Source organism: Emys orbicularis, chromosome 4, assembly GCF_028017835.1.
Source record: "Emys orbicularis isolate rEmyOrb1 chromosome 4, rEmyOrb1.hap1, whole genome shotgun sequence".
Classification (NCBI taxonomy): Eukaryota; Metazoa; Chordata; order Testudines; family Emydidae; genus Emys; species Emys orbicularis.
Window position 1 is genome coordinate 45090746 of NC_088686.1, and position 19813 is coordinate 45110558.

The window sequence follows — 19813 nt, forward strand, 5'->3', positions numbered from 1 at the left end:
CTGCTTCTTCAAATCCCCATACCTACCCTAGTGCAATGAGATTATTTATTAATAAGCACAAAGTAGCCTTGTAAGAGAAGGGTCCTGATCTGCATCATTGCTGGAGAGGAGAAAGTGCCTGGATAGAGGACATTGATTCTAACAGAAGTGACTGTAGAGCTTAGGGCTATGTCTGTATTGTGAGCTAGGAGTGATTTCGCCTGCTCATGTATACATACTCGTGTTGGTTCCCGTTGAGCTAGCAAGTGTATAAATAGCAGAGATGGGCAGAGTACAAACCCGCCTAAAACCAGTGGGTATGTTCTTGGCATGGCTCAGCTGGGCCTCCGTTGTTGCTACCCATGCTGTCACTGCTACATTGCTATTTATACTCCCGCTAGCTCAATGACAGCTAGTATGAGTATGCATATGTGAGCAGGCATAGCCTGAGAGAGTTTGCTTTCAGTCACAAACTCACATTTAATCCCCTTTGTAATGTTAATTCCTGATATTAGTTAAATGTACATGATAGCACTGCTATAAAATATAAATCCAGTGCTCACATTGTACTACAGCATTAAGTAATTAATTGTCTAATGCAGGAGCCTGGTGTTTGGAACATTAAGACAAGGCCACTCAAATGCCTATTTTAGTAATTAAAAAGCTATTTTTAACAAAATGTTCTTGGATTCAAACCTTGGTGATTAAGTTTTCCTCCTTTCTAGATCTCACTGTTACTCCTCAGTACCAAAGAAATGGGATGGCACCCACAACTCTCAAGACTAGCCACTTTCCTGAGAAGGGCCCTCCATTAGACACCCCTTGGCCCTCCCAAGAGGGGGTTGTTTGGGGACGAGGAGACAGGCTCAGGCTTACAGAGCCAGTCTTACCCTGAATTGGTTTCCCTGCTGCAAACCACACTCACCTCTGGCACCAGATCTTGCTCCAGCAGCTGGAGGCTGACAACCCAGAGGGAGAGCACCACAGTGCAGCAAGGTGTAGGGAAAACAGTACATTTACTGCCTCTTCAACCTTAGGCTAAAAGGACCACTTCTATATGAAAGCACATATCAAAGATGATTCAGTGGCTGAAACAACTGGTGCCACAGGACAGGAGTTGGTCCTCAAAGGAGGGCAGAGCAAAGATAAGCATATGTTGTGTAAAAAAAAAAAAAAAAAAATTCATTCCTGTTTTTATTGTTATTCTTCAAAGACACTATTTAAATACATGTTTCCAAACCAGACATGATATAGTCCTCACAGGGTTAAAGATCTCAGGTTCCCAGCAGTCACTGGTGAACTGCAGCTCTAGACACATGGAGAACTTACTTACTGGCAAAGGACATAATCTGCTCCTAGAGAGGGAAAGGGGAAAAAATGAGTCACTTGTGAACCAGTGAGACACAAATATTTAGAAACAAAGCAGAGAAAGCTGCTGCATCCTCCTTCCCTCTACCCCACTGGATACCATCTCTCTTCCTGTCTAAGGAAAGGAAGGCAGAGGGATTCAACATGGCCTAATTTTCCAGCAGACACAGGGAAGACAAGTGGAGCACTTTACTGTCCTTCCTGAGCAGCCCAGCACCAAGGGCTGACCCACTCCACTTGTTGCTAGAAAGAGAAAAAAAACAAATGAAAAGCCCCTATCTCCTTTCTGGTCAGATAAAAGCATTTTCAAGGTAGTCAAAGCATTCGTGCAGAACAGTGCACATTACTCTCCACTGGCAGCCACTGAGCCTTGGGAGACTGCTCATTCCTAAGTGAGTGCTGTTCAGAATAGTCGGCTTCTGACCATCTGCAACATATCTCAAGAAGTTACATACAGTCAGGGTCAAACAAATCAAAAACTGAGAAACTCAAAGTGAGGGTTGCTGGATTAGAGGGAGCTGTGCTGATAATAGGTGGTTTGCCTAAGAGATGGCTCACCATAAAAGCACTGCAACTAGGTCAAGTCATCTGGCTATGTGGAAGTGGGTCACACTGGCATCTGGGCCTCAGGAAAAAAAAATAAAAAAATAATGAATCTTTAGGGATAACACTGTTACTACTGCCACTTCTCTTCAGGTAGCCCTCTCTGGGCTATAGGAAGAGACCCACACTGTAGCCAAGGTAAAATCATTAACAAATGGCACAGAAGTGAAGACCACTCAAGCCATCTTTGGACTGCCTCATTCACATGCCATTTGAACACAGCGTGTCATTCCTGCTGAATCTGCTGGTGACTCAGCTCACTGTATCATCACAAGTTAGTTTGTAGTGTCCTAACGGTGCCTCTTACTTTGACTGGAGACAAGGCATTTGTTGTTTGTAATCCCCATGTCCTCAACAGCACAAAGGGAGCGACACTTGTGGAGTAGAGTCTCTTTAACAAGTCGATGGCAGCCATTAAAGAGAGGTTATGCCTCTGACGTTCTGTCTCAAACTGTAAGAGGTGCTTTATGGAGCCTGGAAAAGAGAGGAGAGAATTAAATTGCAGTCCCAACTGCTCATGCCACTGACATAATGAGCTCCACAGGCACCCAAAACACACACACACACCAACGATCTCTGCACTCTCTAGATCAGGGATGGGCAAAATTTTTGGCCCGAGGGCTACATCTGGGTGGGGAAATTGCATGCAGGGCCATGAATGTAGGGCTGGGGTAGGGGTGCGGGAGGGAGCGTGGGAGAGGGTGCAGTGTGCAAGAAGGGGCTTAGGGCAAGGGGTTGGGGTGCAGAGTGCGGGAGGGGGCTCAGGGTATGGGGGTAGGGTGCAGCAGGGGGCTCAGGGCAAGGGGTTGGAGTACAGGAGGGATTCGGGGTGCGGCTCAGCATCGAGCGGCTCTGGAGTGGCAGCAGCGCACAGCAGGGCTAAGGCAGGATCCCTGCCTGCCCTGGCTCTGCACCGCTCCCAAAAGTGGCCAGTATGTCCAGCAGTGGCTCCTGGGGGTGGGGTGGGGCAGGCGGCTCTGCCACGTGCTGCCTTTGCCCGCGGGTACCACCCCCGAAGCTCCCATTGGCCGCAGTTCCCCATTCCTGGCCAATAGGAGCTGTGGGGGGCAGTGCCTGCATGCAAGGGCAGCACGCGGAGCCCTCTGCCCCCACCGTCCCCCAGGGGCTGCAGGGATGTGGTGCCAGACACTTCCGGGAGCAGCGCGGGGTCAGGGCAGGCTGGGAGCCTGCCTTAGCTCTGCTTCACCATGGGGCTGGCAATCCCACGGGTTGGATTGAAAGCCCGGATGGGCCGGATCCAGCCCGCGGCCTGTAATTTGCCCTCCCGTGCTCTAGATTCATCTTAAAAAGGTGCTATTCAGCAAGTAGCAAGATCCAAAAGTTCCTTGTTCCTTTCAGCAGCTCTTATTCCCACATTTCCTTACACCAGGGGCCAGCAGAATGGAACATTCTGTCAACTAGGCAACACAACATGGGTTTTGGGAAGGGAAATGCATCCAGAAGCATCACTCTCTGACTGGTCCACAGATGAAGTTTGGACACTCCAGCTCATCCCAGTTTATAAATGTGCTGATACATTATTCATTTTATGAGACACCAATGTGCCCAGAGGTGTACAGGAAACAAACTGAGTCAATCCTTGCCCTGAAGAGCTCACTATGTAAAAGAAAGAAGTTCAGATATGCTGGGAGACTTGGAGAAGGGGATATTCAAATTATTACCATAGATTATTCCTTATGATTATGTATCCTTACCCAGATCCTTCCCATTGAAGGCCGCTGTGCTGAGGTGATGTGTCAAGCATGCAATATCTCCAAAGCCCATATTTACACCTTGTCCTGCTAGTGGATGGACTCTGTGTGCTGCATCCCTAAGGGCAGAGCAGAGAGCATCTCATATCCTAACCAGAGGGGAGCAGAGACAGTCCATGTTTTCCTTACCCACTAAGTCCCTGCCCCCTGAGTGTAGCACAGAGATTCTCAACCTTTTTCTGAGGCCCCCGCCAACATGCTATAAAAATTCCATGGCCCACTTGTGCCACAACAACTGTTTTTCAGTAGATTAAAAGCCAGGGCTGGCATCATGGTGTAGCAAGCAGAGCAATTGCCCAGGGCCCCACACCACAGGGGGCCCTGCGAAGCTAAGTTGCTCAGGCTTCTGCTTCAGCCCCGGGCAGTGGGGCCCGGGATTCAGCTTTCTGCCCTGGGCACCAGTGAGTCTAATGCTGGCCCTGCTCTCTGGTTTATTTTGGTGGACCCCCTGAAACCTGCTCGTGGCTTCCCAGGGGGCCCGGGACCTCTGGTTGAGAACTGCTGGTGTAGCAGACACTTCAGTTCCTCTCTCTAATAAGCCCCTCCTTATAGCACTCCATGTCCACTATATATATATATATATATATATATATATATATATACACATACATACACATACACATACACACACACACACACACACCTTATTTAACAAGTATCTGACCTCCAATACCTCCCCACACTGTGCTACACATACTCTGCCTGCCTTTTTCCTTGAAGAACCTCTCCACTCCATGGCTCCAGATGTAATCCACTTGCTCCACCTGTTAACTGGGGAGAGGAACATGTCTGGCACCACAACTATCACCCTCCCTGAATAATCCACACCCCTGCTGTGCCAGGTGCACTTCACGTCGTTCCCCAAACAACATACACTTTATGGAACCAGAAATGGCCTGTTTTCCCATAAAAACAACCATGGCACCTGCAGCCCTGAATAAGCAATTTACCCAATAAGCGCCATCCGGTGCCGGACATATTCTGTGGCATGGCCCATTCCAAGAGGAAACACAGCTCGGCTCTTAGGCTCCACTCTGGCGATGCTTGGGGGCAGCTGGCGGGCTGCAGTGCCTGATGGCATCAGGAGAGAAATAGCAGATCGGAACACGGATCCAGCAGTATCAATAAAGTCCGAGTGGTGTAGGTTGCTCCACTGAATAACAATAAAGACTGATTTATATGGTGCCCCAAACCCCAAGGCTTCTGGATGTCCCAACAAAATTACAAACACTTTGTTTTGTGTAGTGCCCACAACATACTTAGGCACTGAACAAGCACAAGGGATGACATGATTCCCTGCCCCAAAGAGCACATTCTGCCTTTACTAACACCCAAAAGCAACATGGCCTAATAAATACCAGACTGATGCATAAATGAACAAAAGTCCCCAAATACACAATTCTAACCACTCAGCAAACAAAACCATCCTCATTACGGCCTAGGAGGAGACCATCTTAGACAAGGAGAGTCTGCCCCTCCTATCGTTTTGAAAAGTAATTCACTCTCCATCACTATCTCCAGTGCTAATCTAACTTCAGTCACAAAGGGTGACCCTCTCTCTGAGAGGTGTTTTAATAAAGCTCCCATGTGAAGATATCCCATTTCAGGGGTTTTTTTTAAAATGTTTTAGTGAGACTTTTTTGATTGACTTAAAGTGTTAAGAATGTCAGCTTGTAACTGCACTAATGGAAAAGTGAATAGAACTCTAGTAAAAGTAAAATCCTAATAGGCTTTCAAGTTACTGCTCGTGCATTTAAATCAGACACTTTATCTACTAATTATACAGCCTGGTTAGTATCCATGCAAGTTCACAAGTACTGATTATAGCAGGCAGAAGAGAGAGCCTATACCATTCTATTTGAGCAAGATAAGATATGTACTAATAATCAACAAATAAAAAAGAGATTCAAAGCCAAAAGCTACCTTAATGCAAATTAACCAGATCTGAATGACAGAAGAGTCACAAGTCAGAGCATACGGTGAATGAACACAAGACTAAAATGAAGAATTCTTTATTAAAGGGCAAGTTAGACTTTGTGGAAAATAAACTGGAAGTGAAAAGTAGTAGGCTTGCTGGGCCTCCGAGGAATTCCTGCATTGACTAAGAGTTGTTGGAGCCTTGGAAGTGCATGAGTTAGGATAGTCAAAGGAAGTGCCATCTCAAAGCACAACTGCACTTAAAAATGCACTCACAGGTTTTGCATACAAATTTTAACATAAGAACATAAGAAAGGCCGTACTGGGTCAGACCAAAGGTCCATCTAGCCCAGTATCTGTCTACCGACAGTGGCCAATGCCAGGTGCCCCAGAGGGAGTGAACCTAACAGGCAATGATCAAGTGATCTCTCTCCTGCCATCCATCTCCATCCTCTGACGAACAGAGTCTAGGGACACCATTCTTACCCATCCTGGCTAATAGCCATTTATGGACTTAGCCACCATGAATTTATCCAGTCCCCTTTTAAACATTGTTATAGTCCTAGCCTTCACAACCTCCTCAGGTAAGGAGTTCCACAAGTTGACTGTGCGCTGCGTGAAGAAGAACTTCCTTTTATTTGTTTTAAACCTGCTGCCTATTAATTTCTTTTGGTGACCCCTAGTTCTTGTATTATGGGAATAAGTAAATAACTTTTCCTTATCCACTTTCTCAACATCACTCATGATTTTATATACCTCTATCATGTCCCCCCTTAGTCTTCTCTTTTCCAAACTGAAGAGTCCTAGCCTCTTTAATCTTTCCTCATATGGGACCCTCTCTAAACCCTTAATCATTTTAGTTGCTCTTAAAAAATTTTGTTTGGCTTATTTTTATATAAATATATGCAGAAAAAATGGTAGGGAAGGAAGCGTGTCTAGAATTACAAGGGTGAGATTCTGTAGGAGACTGAAGAGGAGCTGCTGTCCACGACGCAAGGAACATATATACCTTTCTCTTCAGAGGCCTCCCAATTCAAGAACTAACCAGGCTCAACCTGTTCAGCTTTTAAAATGAGGACCAGATCAGACCTACCCATGTGATGTTTTTCAGCACACACTAGCATACTTTTCTTCCAAGTCAACTTACTGCAACTTCCATAATACATTAATTATGTTAGGTCCATACATGTCAGAATAACAGCGGTCAATTCCAGATTCATCACAGGAAGACGAAAGTCTTCCATATTGCACTTCCCTGTAGTGGTATCCCATGAGAGGGACATTTCTTCCCACCCTGAAATCCTGGTAATTACAACGAAGGAGGAGGATAGACATTCCTTATTTTACTCTTGCTAGTGTCACTGAAGAAGCTATTCTTATTTAGACAGGCATCTGATGTTTTTTGAACCTTATTAAAAAGTTTGCTTTAATAGTATCCTGCAGCAACAAGTTTCACAGGTTAGTTATATGTTCCATTAACAAATATTACCCTTTACTCATTTTAAAGTTGCCATCTTAATTTCACTGAGTACTTTTTGTATAATAGGATGGAGTAAACAGGGGCCAAAATGGCCACCATTCTTTAATTTACAGAAGTCTATCTTATCTCTTATCACAGCAACAAAGTCAGCTCTGCATCCTCATGAAATGATGATACTCACAAAGGCAGAGTTGATGGTGTCCACAAAGCTTTCCTCATCCATACTAAGAAGCTGTGATGCATGTTCATGAGATGTGGACCAAACCAAAGAGCTGGCAGTGTCAGAGAGCTGACCCAAGAGAACCATAAGAGTCAGTATCAAGAGACAGAAAAATAATCTGTGCAAGGCTCCCCCACATGCCAATCCAGGAAAGGGTCCAGGCCCCACCCACACGCTAATTCGGACCAGGGCCTTCATTCCGCCCATCCCAGAACCAATATGTGCAAGGGGCTCCAGACCCAAAAAAGCCAATAGGCGGGAAATAGGAAAATAAATAAGAATTAGAAGGGGAAAAACAACTACAGACAACAGTGATAGGTCAAGAGTTATAGAAAGAAGGAAAAGTCTTGAGGCAAGATAGAAGCAATGTAACTAGGCACTGAAAGGTAGAAGAAAGGTGATGAGAAATAAACGGACCAAAGAGTTAAAGATGGGTGAGTCAAAAGTCACTGTCTTACCGGGAGAAGAGCAATTGGCCCTGAAGGGAGGAATCTCTGCCATGCTACATTGTTGTCTGTGGCCTATAACATGAAGAAACATGAGAACTGATGAGAACTGCTGATCTTGCATCACCTACTTAACCTGCGCAGACACTGCAGCTCAGGAACTTGCAGGATCTCACCTCAGACAAGTGCAGAGTAGCAACCACAGCTGACTGATCATATTGATAGTGGATGTTCTGAATTCCAGCTGCTTTCCGGACCATGGAGTTCTGACCATCTGCACCAATCTGTAAGGGGATGAGATACAAGGAAACCTCGTCAATGGCTTCAGAAAAAAAATCAGTATTCCAGCCCTTGTTATCTGCAGTGAGTAGCTAACTCAACAAAGTAGCAAAGGCCTCCCCATTGCACTTGGATATGTGGTTTCTTTTAAATAAATGAGAATACTGCAACAAGAGGCAGCCTCTTCAGCCTACTCTAATTCAGCAGAGTCCTCTTCGGCTAGCCACAAAGAAGGCTACCGACGTTACCCCTTAGTATCTCTGACACAGTCAGCAGCTCACCTCACTCAAACCCTCCCCACTAATGGAGCAGCACCACACATGAAATCAGAACTAAATCCATTGGAAAGAACTTGGCAAGAGACAGTGCCTGGTCAACAGAAAATGGAAGTTTAGATACCAGCAGTTTGGTCTCCAGTCTGCGTCCATCAGCTAAGTCAATTTTGACCCAAGGGCTTGTGTCAGAGAGTTGACCGGTAAGGGGCCAGGTATACCCGACTGCTCTGCTCCTGTAGAGAACCTCCACCCGATCTGATGGAACACAACATAGTAGGGTCACAGCATGATACAGACATGAGAGAAGGAAAGTTACAAAGTGAGCAAAAGGCAAGGCACAGCTAGGCAACACAATGACTCTCGGAGCTAACCCCATTGACACCCACCCTTAGGGCACAAGGAAGCAATCTATCTAGGCACTTGTATTGCCCCCATCACTGCAGAGGCTGATCACCTCTCAAATATCTGAGCTGGGGGGAAGTTAAAGCCATTTCACAACAAAACATAAGATACCACAGTGAGTGCATGTGTGAAGTCTAGAAAAGGACTTAGGATAGAAGGCTTAGATACAGTTCCACCGAAAACAAAGTATCTCTTCCTAACCCAGAGGGACTGACTCTTCTCCATAAACCTCCGAGTTATCTGCTGAATGGATTTCCTCCCTCTCTCTTCCCCTGTTCCAGAGCTCCCTGCTGAATGCAACTCACTGATAGCTCCCACACTGTGAATAAAAAATGAAAGCAATCATCGCCTACCTGACACTGCATCTAACTGTTTGGTTAGAGCAGACATAATGACATCGTTCTCCACTACATAACCCATGTCTTCTAAGTTGTTTTTATCAAAGATTATCATGGCTTCTGAACAGGCATCCCATACCTATTAGGGGGAAGAGAGAGAGAAAATATTATCACACTGCATAGACTCAGCATGAGTTGTGCAGCTCCATCAGGACCTGCTCACAACTCTCCCTTAACAGGGAAAGGTGATGGGCAATCTCTAGAACTTCCATCAGGAATCATCCCTCCAGCCGCTAATGTCAGGAGATTGAGGGAGGACGAAGAAAGGTGAGAAAGTCTCCTAGGAAGACTCCCACTCCCAGTCCCTATTCAAGCCCAAATTAATGGTATTAAGTTTGCAAATGAATTGTAGCTCTGCAGTTTCTCTTTGAAGTCTGTTTTTGAAGTTTTTGTTGAAGGATGACTACTTTTAAATCTGTTACTGAATGTCCAGGGAGATTGAAGTGTTCTCCTACTGGCTTTTGTATACTACCATTCCTGCTGTCTGATATCAGACATTAATTTGAGCTTGAATAGGGACTGGGAGTGACTGGCTCACTACAAAAGCAATTTTCCCTCTCTTGGTATTGACACCTCCTCATCAATTATTGGAGTGGACCAGATCCACCCTGACTGAATTGGCCTTGTCAACACTTGTTCTCCACTTGTAAGGTAACTCCCTTCTCTTCATGTGCCAGTATATTTATGCCTGTATCTCTAAGGGCTGGTCTACACTGCCGCGCTAGTTCGGCGGCTGGGGATCGAAGTTCCGAGTTCGATTTATCGCGTCTGGTCTGGACGCGATAAATCGAACCAGGAAGCGCTCGCCGTCGACTGCGGTACTCCAGCTCAACGAGAGGAGTACCGCGGAGTCGACGGGGGAGCCTGCCTGCCGCGTGTGGACCGCGTCTGAACCGCGGTAAGTTCGAAGTAAGGTATGTCGAATTCAGCTACATTATTCACGTAGCTGAATTTGCGTACCTTACTTCGACTTGGGGGGTAAGTGTAGACCAAGCCTAATTTTCACTCCATGCATCTGAAGAAATGGGGTTTTTACCCACAAAAGCTTATGCCCAAATAAATCTGTTAGTCTTTAAGGTGCCACCAGACTGCTCGTTGTTTTTGTGGATACAGACGAACATGGCTACCCCTCTGATCCTAGGAAGACTGACACACCAAGAATACAACAGGCTTAGTCAGTGTGCCCTGTTCCTCTCCAGGGAGGAAACAAATCTTGGGCCATTAGGGGTAAATATTTCTGAGAATTCTAGTTACATTAGCAGAAACAGACAGACTGCATTCATGGCAGTGAGTCAGGCACCTGCATCCGCCGGAAGGGTTTGAATCGCAGGCTGCAGACATGATCCCAGGCACCAAAACCTAAAGGAGAGAGAAGGACCCACAACATGAAGAGAAACCAGTTACAGTGAGACCAAAATGAGACTCAGATTCACGATCCTCTCTTTCTCCCCTCGATCCCCTAATGAATAACACTCTTCCAGCCTAGCCATAGACTGCTTTCTCCACCCACATACAGAGCTGGGTCTGTCTAGGTTCTTATAAGGCTCTCACACCACTCTTGATACTGATGCAAGACAGGAGGAAAGATCCACCTGCCTGGGGTCAGTGAAGGCCTGACTTCAGGAATTCAGAGTAGCATACAGTCAACTCTCACTACATATACTTAGGCTCTGAGTTGGGGGCACAGGAGGGAGGGAAAGGCTCAAGGACACAGCTGATTAAAACATTTTTTTCATCATTAGGATGCAGGGTTCAGATCTGCCTGTAGCCACACATCAGATTCTCTCAGCAGCCCATAAGTTCCCCTTCTCCTCCTCTATCCCTGAAGACTTTACCATCCTTCCCGTTAATCAGGCTTGCAACTTCAGTGTCACATTAGACAAGGGGTGGGCAAACTACGGCCCGCGGGCTGGATCCGGCCTGCCAGCTGTTTTAAACTGGCCCTCGAGCTCCACTGGGGAGCGGGGTCTGGGGCTTGCCCCGCTCCGGCACTCCAGCCGCGGCGCAGGGTTGGGGGCTGCTCCACGCAGCTCCTGGAAGCAGCAGCATGGCCCCCCTCCAGCTCCTACACATACGGGCAGCGAGGGGGCTCCATTCTGCAAGCTGCCTCCACCCCAAGCGCTGCCCCTGCAGCTCCCATTGGCTGGGAACTGCAGCTAATGGGAGCTGCAGGGGCGGTGCCTGCAGACAGGGCAGCACACAGAGCCACCTGGCAGCGCCTCTGTGAGGAGCTGGAGAAGATAAATGCCGCTGCTTCCAGGAGCCGCTTGAGGTAAACGCCGCCCAAAGCCAGTACCCCTGAGCCTTCCCCCACGCCCCAACCCTCTGCCCCAGCCCTGATCCCCCTCCCACACTCCAAACCCCTCAATCCCAGCCCGGAGCACCCTCCTGCACCCTAAACTCATTTCTGGCCCCACCCCAGAGCCCACACGCCCAAACAGAGCCCGCACCCCAACCCCAATTTTGTGAGCATTCATGGCCTGCCATACAATTTCTATTCCCAGATGTGGCCCTCGGGCCACAAAGTTTGCCCACCCCTGCATTAGACTCTTCCTCCTGCCACCTACCCAAGCCAGCATCAAGTCCTGTCAGTTTTTCCTTCACAACTACTATAAAATGTCGTTTTCTTTCCCTAAAATCCTTGTCCAGGCCTTGATCGTCTCTCACTTCAGTATCTGCAACTCCTGATATAATCTAGCTTTCTCACCCAACCCTGATCATATGAACACCTGCTTGCTTTTCTCTTGCCTTCCACATATTGTTTCAAAACTCTGCATGACTCTCCCATGGTTTATATCTCAGCCCCCATTTCCTCTGGTTGCCTGTGCTTCTCCAAAGCCTCTCTCCTAATCTATCCCTCTGTACCGTTTTCAAACTCTCCTTTCTGCCCCTTCCTCCATGCTTCCCTCCCCACCCCCAAGCATCAGCCAGCCTCCCTTCAGCCAAATACTTCCACAGAACATGGTGATTCTGTGAAATGGCCACCAACAAAAGGAAGCAGAAAAAAATAATCTTTCACACCACTCAAACTGGATTTCCCAAACTCTGGTCGTCTAGGGTAGTGCTCATCTGCACATTGTACTTCGAATCATAAGCTCCTTGGTGCAGTCACCCTTTTTATGTCATAGCACTGAGCATATTAACATTGTTCAGCAAATGATTGATCATATAAGCATTACATGAGAGATGGACAAGGTCATTTTGTCCATACTCTAGGGGCCACTTCACACCAGCCCAAACTTTGAGTTATCCCACCTTCATCAGCCTGTATGTTGAACCTAACTAGTTTCAATGCATGACTTGTGTTTAATGTATAAATGATCTAGAGAGGAAAGGGGATAGTTCATCTATAGAAAGGAGGAAATAAAATTCAGAAGCCATTCTAGAGAATAGAAGCAGAGGGCTGAGAAGTTCAACATTCAGTGCAGAGAATGATGAAGTAACAAGGCCAGTGAAAAACATCAAGGAGAATCCCCCAAGTGAGAGTTGACACAAACCATTCAGGGTAAAGATTCAGGAGTGGGTGGGGAAGAGAATTTTCACTTCATTCAAAAATTCCCTGTTCAAATAGGACATGAGAGAAGGTTCTGCTACAGAAAGTGAAATTACAGATACAATGAAATTAAGCACAGGAGCATTAACATCTTAACTGTCTCTATAAACAAACAAAGAGTGAACAAGAAATTAAATGATTACAAGCTGTTGGGATGATTCTCTGAATCAGAGATGGGAGGAAGATCAATGGTAGGGATACCACTGCATCTCACATGTTCCCAAAGTTGTAATATGCAATCTGATAACTAAGGAGGCAATGGTGAAATCCTTTGGGTAAAGATAGGAGATGGGTTGGGCACTTGACCAGTCCAAAAATAATTGACAATATTTGACTGGTCAATTGATCAATGTCAAAAATGGTCAAATATTTTAAAACACTAATTTATTAGAACAGTAACAAAAAGAATTTCCAATAGGCTTAGCCTTAGATAGCTTATACCTAATTACAACAATCAAGTTACTTAACTTAGTTATTTTAACTCAGAAAAATGTGAAACATAACAAAACTAAGTTCTAAAAAATGAAAGACTGGGACCAGGATGCAATCAAGAAGGTAGGCCACCACCTTCATCAGGGCATTCTTGCTGGAATATTTGACCCTGGTCAAATAATAGGAGGTCAACATACATTATTTAACCGGTCAACTGACCAGCTTCCCAAGCCTAGATATGAGAAATGACAAATAACGGAAGCTTTGCGTTGATTATCTGCTACAGACCCCAGAACTGAAGGACAGCAAGAGTCAGAAATTCTTCAACCAACTAGTGTGAAGTCAAAAAGTGAACAGTGCTGAACTCAGAAGAAGGGATTTTTGTTTCAGTTGCATACCATATTCTTCTCTTAGTTCTAAACCTAAACCATTGTGTACAGTTCATAGAATCATAGAATATCGGGTTGGAAGGGACCTCAGGTCGTCACCTAGTCCAACCCCCTGCTCAAAGCAGGACCAATCCCCAACTAAATCATCCCAGCCAGGGCTTTGTCAAGCCTGATCTTAAAAACCTCTAAGGAAGGAGATTCCACCACCTCCCTAGGTAACCCATTCCAGTGCTTCACCACCCTCCTAGTCAGGGCTTTGGAGCGGAGCGCGGAGCAGCTCCGGAGCAGTGGAGCTGCAGGATTTTGCCTGGAGCTGGAGCGGAGCCGGAGCACAGCTCCAAAGCCCTGCACCTAGTGAAAAAGTTTTTCCTAATATCCAACCTAAACCTCCCCCACTGCAACTTAAGACCATTACTCCTTGTTCTGTCATCTGGTACCACTGAGAACAGTCTAGATCCATCCCTCTTTGGAACCCCCTTTCAGGTAGTTGAAAGCAGCTATCAAATCCCCCCTCACTCTTCTCTTCTGCAGACTAAATAATCCCAGTTCCCTCAGCCTCTCCTCATAAATCATGTGCTCCAGCCCCCTAATCATTTTTGCTGCCCTCCGCTGGACTCTCTCCACTTTTTCCACATCCTTCTTGTAGTGTGGGGCCCAAAACTGGACACAGTACTCCAGATGAGGCCTCACCAATGCCGAATAGAGGGAAATGATCATGTCCCTCCATCTGCTGGCAATGCCCCTACTTATACAGCCCAAAATGCTGTTAGCCTTCTTGGCAACAAGGGCACACTGTTGACTCATATCCAGCTTCTCATCCACTGTAACCCCTAGGTCCTTTTCTGCAGAACTACTGCCTAGCCATTCGGTCCCTAGTCTGTAACAGTGAATGGGATTCTTCCATCCTAAGTGCAGGACTCTACTCTTGTCCTTGTTGAACCTCATCAGATTTCTTTTGGCCCAATCCTGTTGCTCTGCAAATGCTGAATAGGTCCATCCTTCTATTTCAAACATGGCTATTTCAGGGATGGGTGAAGACATTTCTGTTTATTAAATGTTTTGGGATTAGAGCTGGTTGAATTTTTGTGTGTCAATATGGGGGAGGGTTGTGTGTGTGTGTGTTTTAAGAAAAAATGGCTTTCTGGAAAATTGTCCAACAGTTTAAAATTTCTGATCAAAACAAACTGAAAAACGTTGCTTCATTTTAATACAATACTTTTTGTTTTTTGTTATTTTTAGTCCCTCCCTTTCCTAGTGGAAGAAAGAGAGGAACCGTCAAAGTTTTTTGTTTGGTTGGTTTTTTTGGAATTGGGGGGGGGGGGTGGGAATTTCCATAAAAAATTGCAAAAACGTTTTTGTTTCATTCAAAAATGTTTATGGAAAATACTTACAATTTTTTGACCAGACTTATTGGGGATCCTTTGTGATGAAAGGCACCATGAAATTGTCAGAGGTGGTAGAAAAGAGGGCGAGAGAGAGAGAGCAGAATTACCAGAGATGGAATTTGGACAGGACCCAGAGATATCCCTGCTCTTGGCCTGGGTGCCATAGGATAAATGGTCAGAATCTCAGTTGTGTGTCTCATAATGGTAACTCCAGCAGCACTGAGCCCCTGCTCCAGGCTGGGGCATTAGTTCAGCAACAACTCAGATAAAATTACCAACACCACTTTCTGGAGCACCTGGGTTGTTCACACATCCAAGTCCTAACCAGATCTAACCCTACTTAGGGCTTGTCTACACTTACATTTTATAGTGTTCTAACTTGCTGGCTCAGGCATGTGAAAAATCACCCCCCTGAGCACAACAAGTCTGAGTGCTTTAAAGTGCTAATGTAGACAAGCTCTGAGCACTGGGAGCCGCGCTCCCAGCACTCGGAGCTAATCCCCTCGTGGAGGCGGATTACCAGGAACGCTGTTGAGAGCTCTCTCTCAGCACTCGCGCCCGACCACACTCGCACTTCAAAGCGCTGCTGCGGGAGCATTCCCACGACAGCGCTTGAAGTTTCCAGTGTAGACATACCCTTAGTTTACAAATAAGTAGTATGGCTTCAAGCTAGCAGGGTTAGGGAGTATGAACCAGCTCAAAATCTTCCCACCTACCTAAATATTCATGCTGTGAAAAGCAAGAAGAAAGGGAATAAAAGGTTTGGAGGAACCAATTCCGTGCTGTGTATCAAAAAGCAGATACAAGACTATTTCAGAACCAGGCTGTGAAATTAGTTTTTTGTGGCTGCAAACCTCAGTCCGGTTACCCGGGGGGGGGAGGAGGGGAGAAGCCTTCACATCTCAAAATCCACCACCACCACCAACTGTCCATCTTACTGGCTTCTCAGCAGAGAAATCAAAGACTGAATGGGCCCAGGAGACTGAATTATGCTGCAGAACCAATTCCTCCATGGCAGGGGTGCGATACATAGACTAGGGAACAGTGTAAGAAGATTCCTTCACACAACCCAGGCTGTATCTGTTCTGTGAAAAGAATACTCTAGGGCTGTCACTTGAAGACCTTTCACTAGTACTGAAATCACACAAAGATCTATACAAAATGAACAAGGATTCCAGAACAAGAAGTCATGCCCCTACCCTAGAAAAGCCTGATTTAGACACCTCAATTCAGAATGCTCGGCATAAGAAATGGAGAGTAGGAATCAGCCAAGTCAGTTTAAGAACGACAGTCCCAATCTGAAGAATTCTCAAGGGCCCCACAAAAATAAAACCAGTTCCAGTTTCAGATTAAAGTGTTATACAGAAAGAACAAGAGCTGTACTCACTGCTCAGAAGGGTGGCTGAACCAGGGGAGATGGAACTGACCCTGTTACTGTAACTCTCAGGCAAACGGCCAGACACTTTCCTAGGACCAGCTTCCAGTAACAGGATTTTCTTCTCACGGAAGTGGACATCATGTCCTGAAACAGGCAAACATTTATTAAGATACTTTTAATAAAAAAATCATGTATTTATTTATTTATATAATCAAGAACTCCCATGCACCTTGCAATGAGACACTTAAATAAAATTCCCTACAGGGAAAAGCATATATAATGCAGATTTCTAACTAGGTAAATACAGATTTAATACTATGGAGGCACTGTTCACAACTCCACAGTTAAGGTTTAAGAGCCATTTTGCAATTAAAGCAAGGATTCAGCCTGTTTTGTATGAAAAACTACAGCGTATCCTCCCCAGACTTGCAGCACTTAGTTTGTTGAGTACAGATCACATTTTCTGAAAGTTTACAAGTAAATCTGTTAATTTCTGATTTAAAATTAATTAAGAACCAAATTCTTTAAGAAATTTAGAATCTGTGAAAGTCTTTTCTCTGTCCCAAATGATCTTCATGATGGAATAACCCAGACACTTCAAACTATTCACATAGTTAAAATTATTTGAAACCTTTTGCACAGGCTATACTTAAAAAAATAATGTGGCAATTAAGCTAAGATATTAATTATTAGTGTATATAATTGTTATGGTTATATAGGCTACAATTAGGCTCATGAAATCCATAAATGGGGTCACTCTGACATTAAAAATAACTCACCCAATAACTACTCTTCCTCTACAGCTAATTTGCATGCAACAGTTCTAGTGGCTGTAATGACTCAGCAGTATGAAGGAGAGTGGACACTTATCAAGAATAGTTCTCATTGGTAGGTTACTTTGCCCAACTGTTACTGCTTTTTAAAAGTTCCATGGCTGCATATTAGCTTTGGGGGATCAGTGCTTGAAAGGCTCCCTGCAGCACTGCTGCCTCAGCTCCACTGCACACTGAATTACCACTTGGAAGAGGCAGGGATGTAAAGGGAGCCTTTAAGGCACAGAGATATTTGGACATGGGGCCTAGGCTCTCCCTTCACATAGGGTGGGTCTCACACAGCCCTTTGAACCTATAAGTAAATTTCAAATTAAGCTTTGCATTGCTCTGGCTTTGGTGTACCAGTGGATCTGTCCTTAAAAGTTTTTTTTAAAATGGTTAATATGCATCATAAAAATCATTAGAAATATAACAGGCAAGTTTCTCTTTAGGTTTCTTGTTTGATCTTTATGATGTTTTAATAATTTTTTTTACAAAGTTAAGTAAATTTCCCCCACACGCAAAAAAACAACAACCCCACAATATTAAAATGAAGTTAAGATTGCAAGAGAGGTGCTGCAATTAGCTCCAAATAAGCATTATAAACCCAGGAAATTCAAAGTTACAATTGCATTTAAAAGACATCCATCTGTTATGGTAAAATATGTATAATTAAGGCATCCAAACAACTTTAACTCTGCCCTGTTATGATGTTGCAAGAAGAAAAAAAAATGAAAATAATCTAATGCATCTTTAAAAATCGATTTATTGTGGGACCACAAACACTAAAAACTCTTAATCATATAGCTATTGCATGACATCACTACAGGGAAGACAGATTAGCTTGTAAATTGGTACGATGGGCAAGGGGCCTGGGCAGTTTGTGGGGAAAATATATGATCAATTAATCAAGGGATCCCAAGACACAGCACCCTAAAAATGAGGATTTTCAATGCTGAGGAATTAGCTGTGCTTGAAAGCATTACAATAGGGAAAAAACAAATGGCAGTACAACACATGAAATATACTACTGATCTCCCTTGATGCGATCATGTGTATGGTACCGAAGAGGTCTAAAAACTTAAAATTTGAAATTATTAGACCTTGGTTTGGAAATTATGTAGCACAGATGATCCATTAATAAGAACTGACATTTCCACTGTGTGCACACTTAATTTCTGATTGACTCTTATTTATATACCCCAATTAACCTGTGTAGCACCTGTGTTTCAGGAAGTCATGTCTGTTGTTTGGTTAACAAGACAAAAAGGCTTAGGAACGGGTAAAGTACTGATATTCTGAACTCCTCTAGGCATCCTTATGGAGCTGAGTTTGCTCAGGAAGTGCTACCCCAACTCTGCATTTTCTAAACTATGTGTTTTGTTTCTTACTATATCTTTAGTATTCTTGCAGTGGATATGGGGGTAAAAGGAAGCTTGACTCTACATTTTCTGACATTTGAGTTTTGGAAGTTACACTTTCATATTCTGGAAGGGCAGAGGGAGAACATGACACCATTGAGCACCTACAATCTTACCTACACGTTAAGGATTTATTTATTTTTAAATAAAAGACATTTTAGCAGCAGGTAGGTGAGATGATTCACAACTTGTACAAATCAGAACCCCAACTTGCCCTACTTCCAGATATTAAAACTAGCACAATTATCACACACACACACACACAAAAAGGAAGAGAAACAGGACCAGTGAAAACAGTCAGCTACCAGCTGGAATGTAGTCACTTATTTAAGAGCAAAAATTAAGGAAATGAATTGGCTTAAAATATTGGACTTTTTTTTAAATGAATGAAAAAGAACTAAGTGCAGATGTGTAGACTACTGCTGTATAGTTTAAAACAGAGATTCTCCTTTCCTTGCCCACAATAAACTGCCACTTCTCAATGAAAGCTTTTTCTATAGGAAGTGTAATGACTGCCCTAAGTTAGGGACAACTCCATTTTAGGCCTGGTCTACACACAGTATAGAGTTGTGGGTGTGATTCCCCCCCCCCAATCAGTAGATCAGCACAACCCTTATGGTGGATACCCTTATAGTCCCCATATAGGTTAATTCCCTTCTCCCTTTACACAAGTTACACCCCTACAAGCATCTTTATCCAAGGATAGCCGTATACCCGTTTTGAGAGGTGGAGGGGAGCGTTGTACCGTTTCAACGCTACCAGCAGAGTGTGGACGAGTTTCAACCCGGGTACCACAATCCACCATCGAGCCCCAGGGCTTGATGGAGTCTAGGCCACTGTCCTCCCTCTGCCCCAACCCCTCCTCTGCCCACCCACCACCGCCGGGCTCTGAGGCTTCTCTGGGCACATTCACGGCCAGTCAGAACCGGGGCCCGGCATGGCCACTCCTCGGGACACGTTCTAACCCCGCAGCAAAGAGGATGGACCGACCCACCCCCAGCCCAGGTGAGCGCGACAAGGCCTTACCCAGCGCCGCGGCCATAGCGCTCCCGACCATCCCCCCGCCCGACACCACCACATCATACACCGGCCCGGTGCCTGCGGCCCGCAACGGGACCCTCCACGCCAGGACCGCGGCCCACCCGGCCCGGAGCCGTCCCCTAATTGGCGACAAGAGACCACAACCACCCGCGGACACCCACACCGCCATCACTGCGGAAGTGACGGACCCAGCACCATAACAACCGCCCAAAACGGAAGTGACAAAATAAGCGCCATGACAACGCGTGTGACAACAGCCGAGA

The 19813-nt window shown here is 45.2% G+C and overlaps 1 protein-coding gene across 3 annotated transcripts; it reads right to left on the bottom strand.

The window, feature by feature from the left end:
- Positions 1-1170: 1170 nt before the first annotated feature.
- On the bottom strand, positions 1171-19719 carry COQ6 (coenzyme Q6, monooxygenase). Of its 3 annotated transcripts, XM_065404419.1 has the most exons (12): positions 19536-19719; positions 16286-16420; positions 10440-10498; positions 9095-9218; positions 8464-8594; positions 7962-8069; positions 7798-7860; positions 7301-7408; positions 4673-4875; positions 3666-3781; positions 2258-2424; positions 1171-1334 (listed from the first exon to the last, which is right to left on the bottom strand). In XM_065404419.1, exons 1-12 carry the CDS (start codon positions 19717-19719, stop codon positions 1305-1307), a joined length of 1428 nt encoding a protein of 475 aa, XP_065260491.1. In that variant the 3' UTR covers positions 1171-1304. The 3 variants fall into 3 exon arrangements, with proteins under 3 accessions (XP_065260491.1, XP_065260492.1, XP_065260490.1); XM_065404418.1 differs by lacking the exon at positions 1171-1334 and having other exon boundaries at positions 2219-2424; XM_065404420.1 differs by lacking the exons at positions 10440-10498; positions 16286-16420; positions 19536-19719 and adding an exon at positions 10394-10427.
- Positions 19720-19813: the final 94 nt, after the last annotated feature.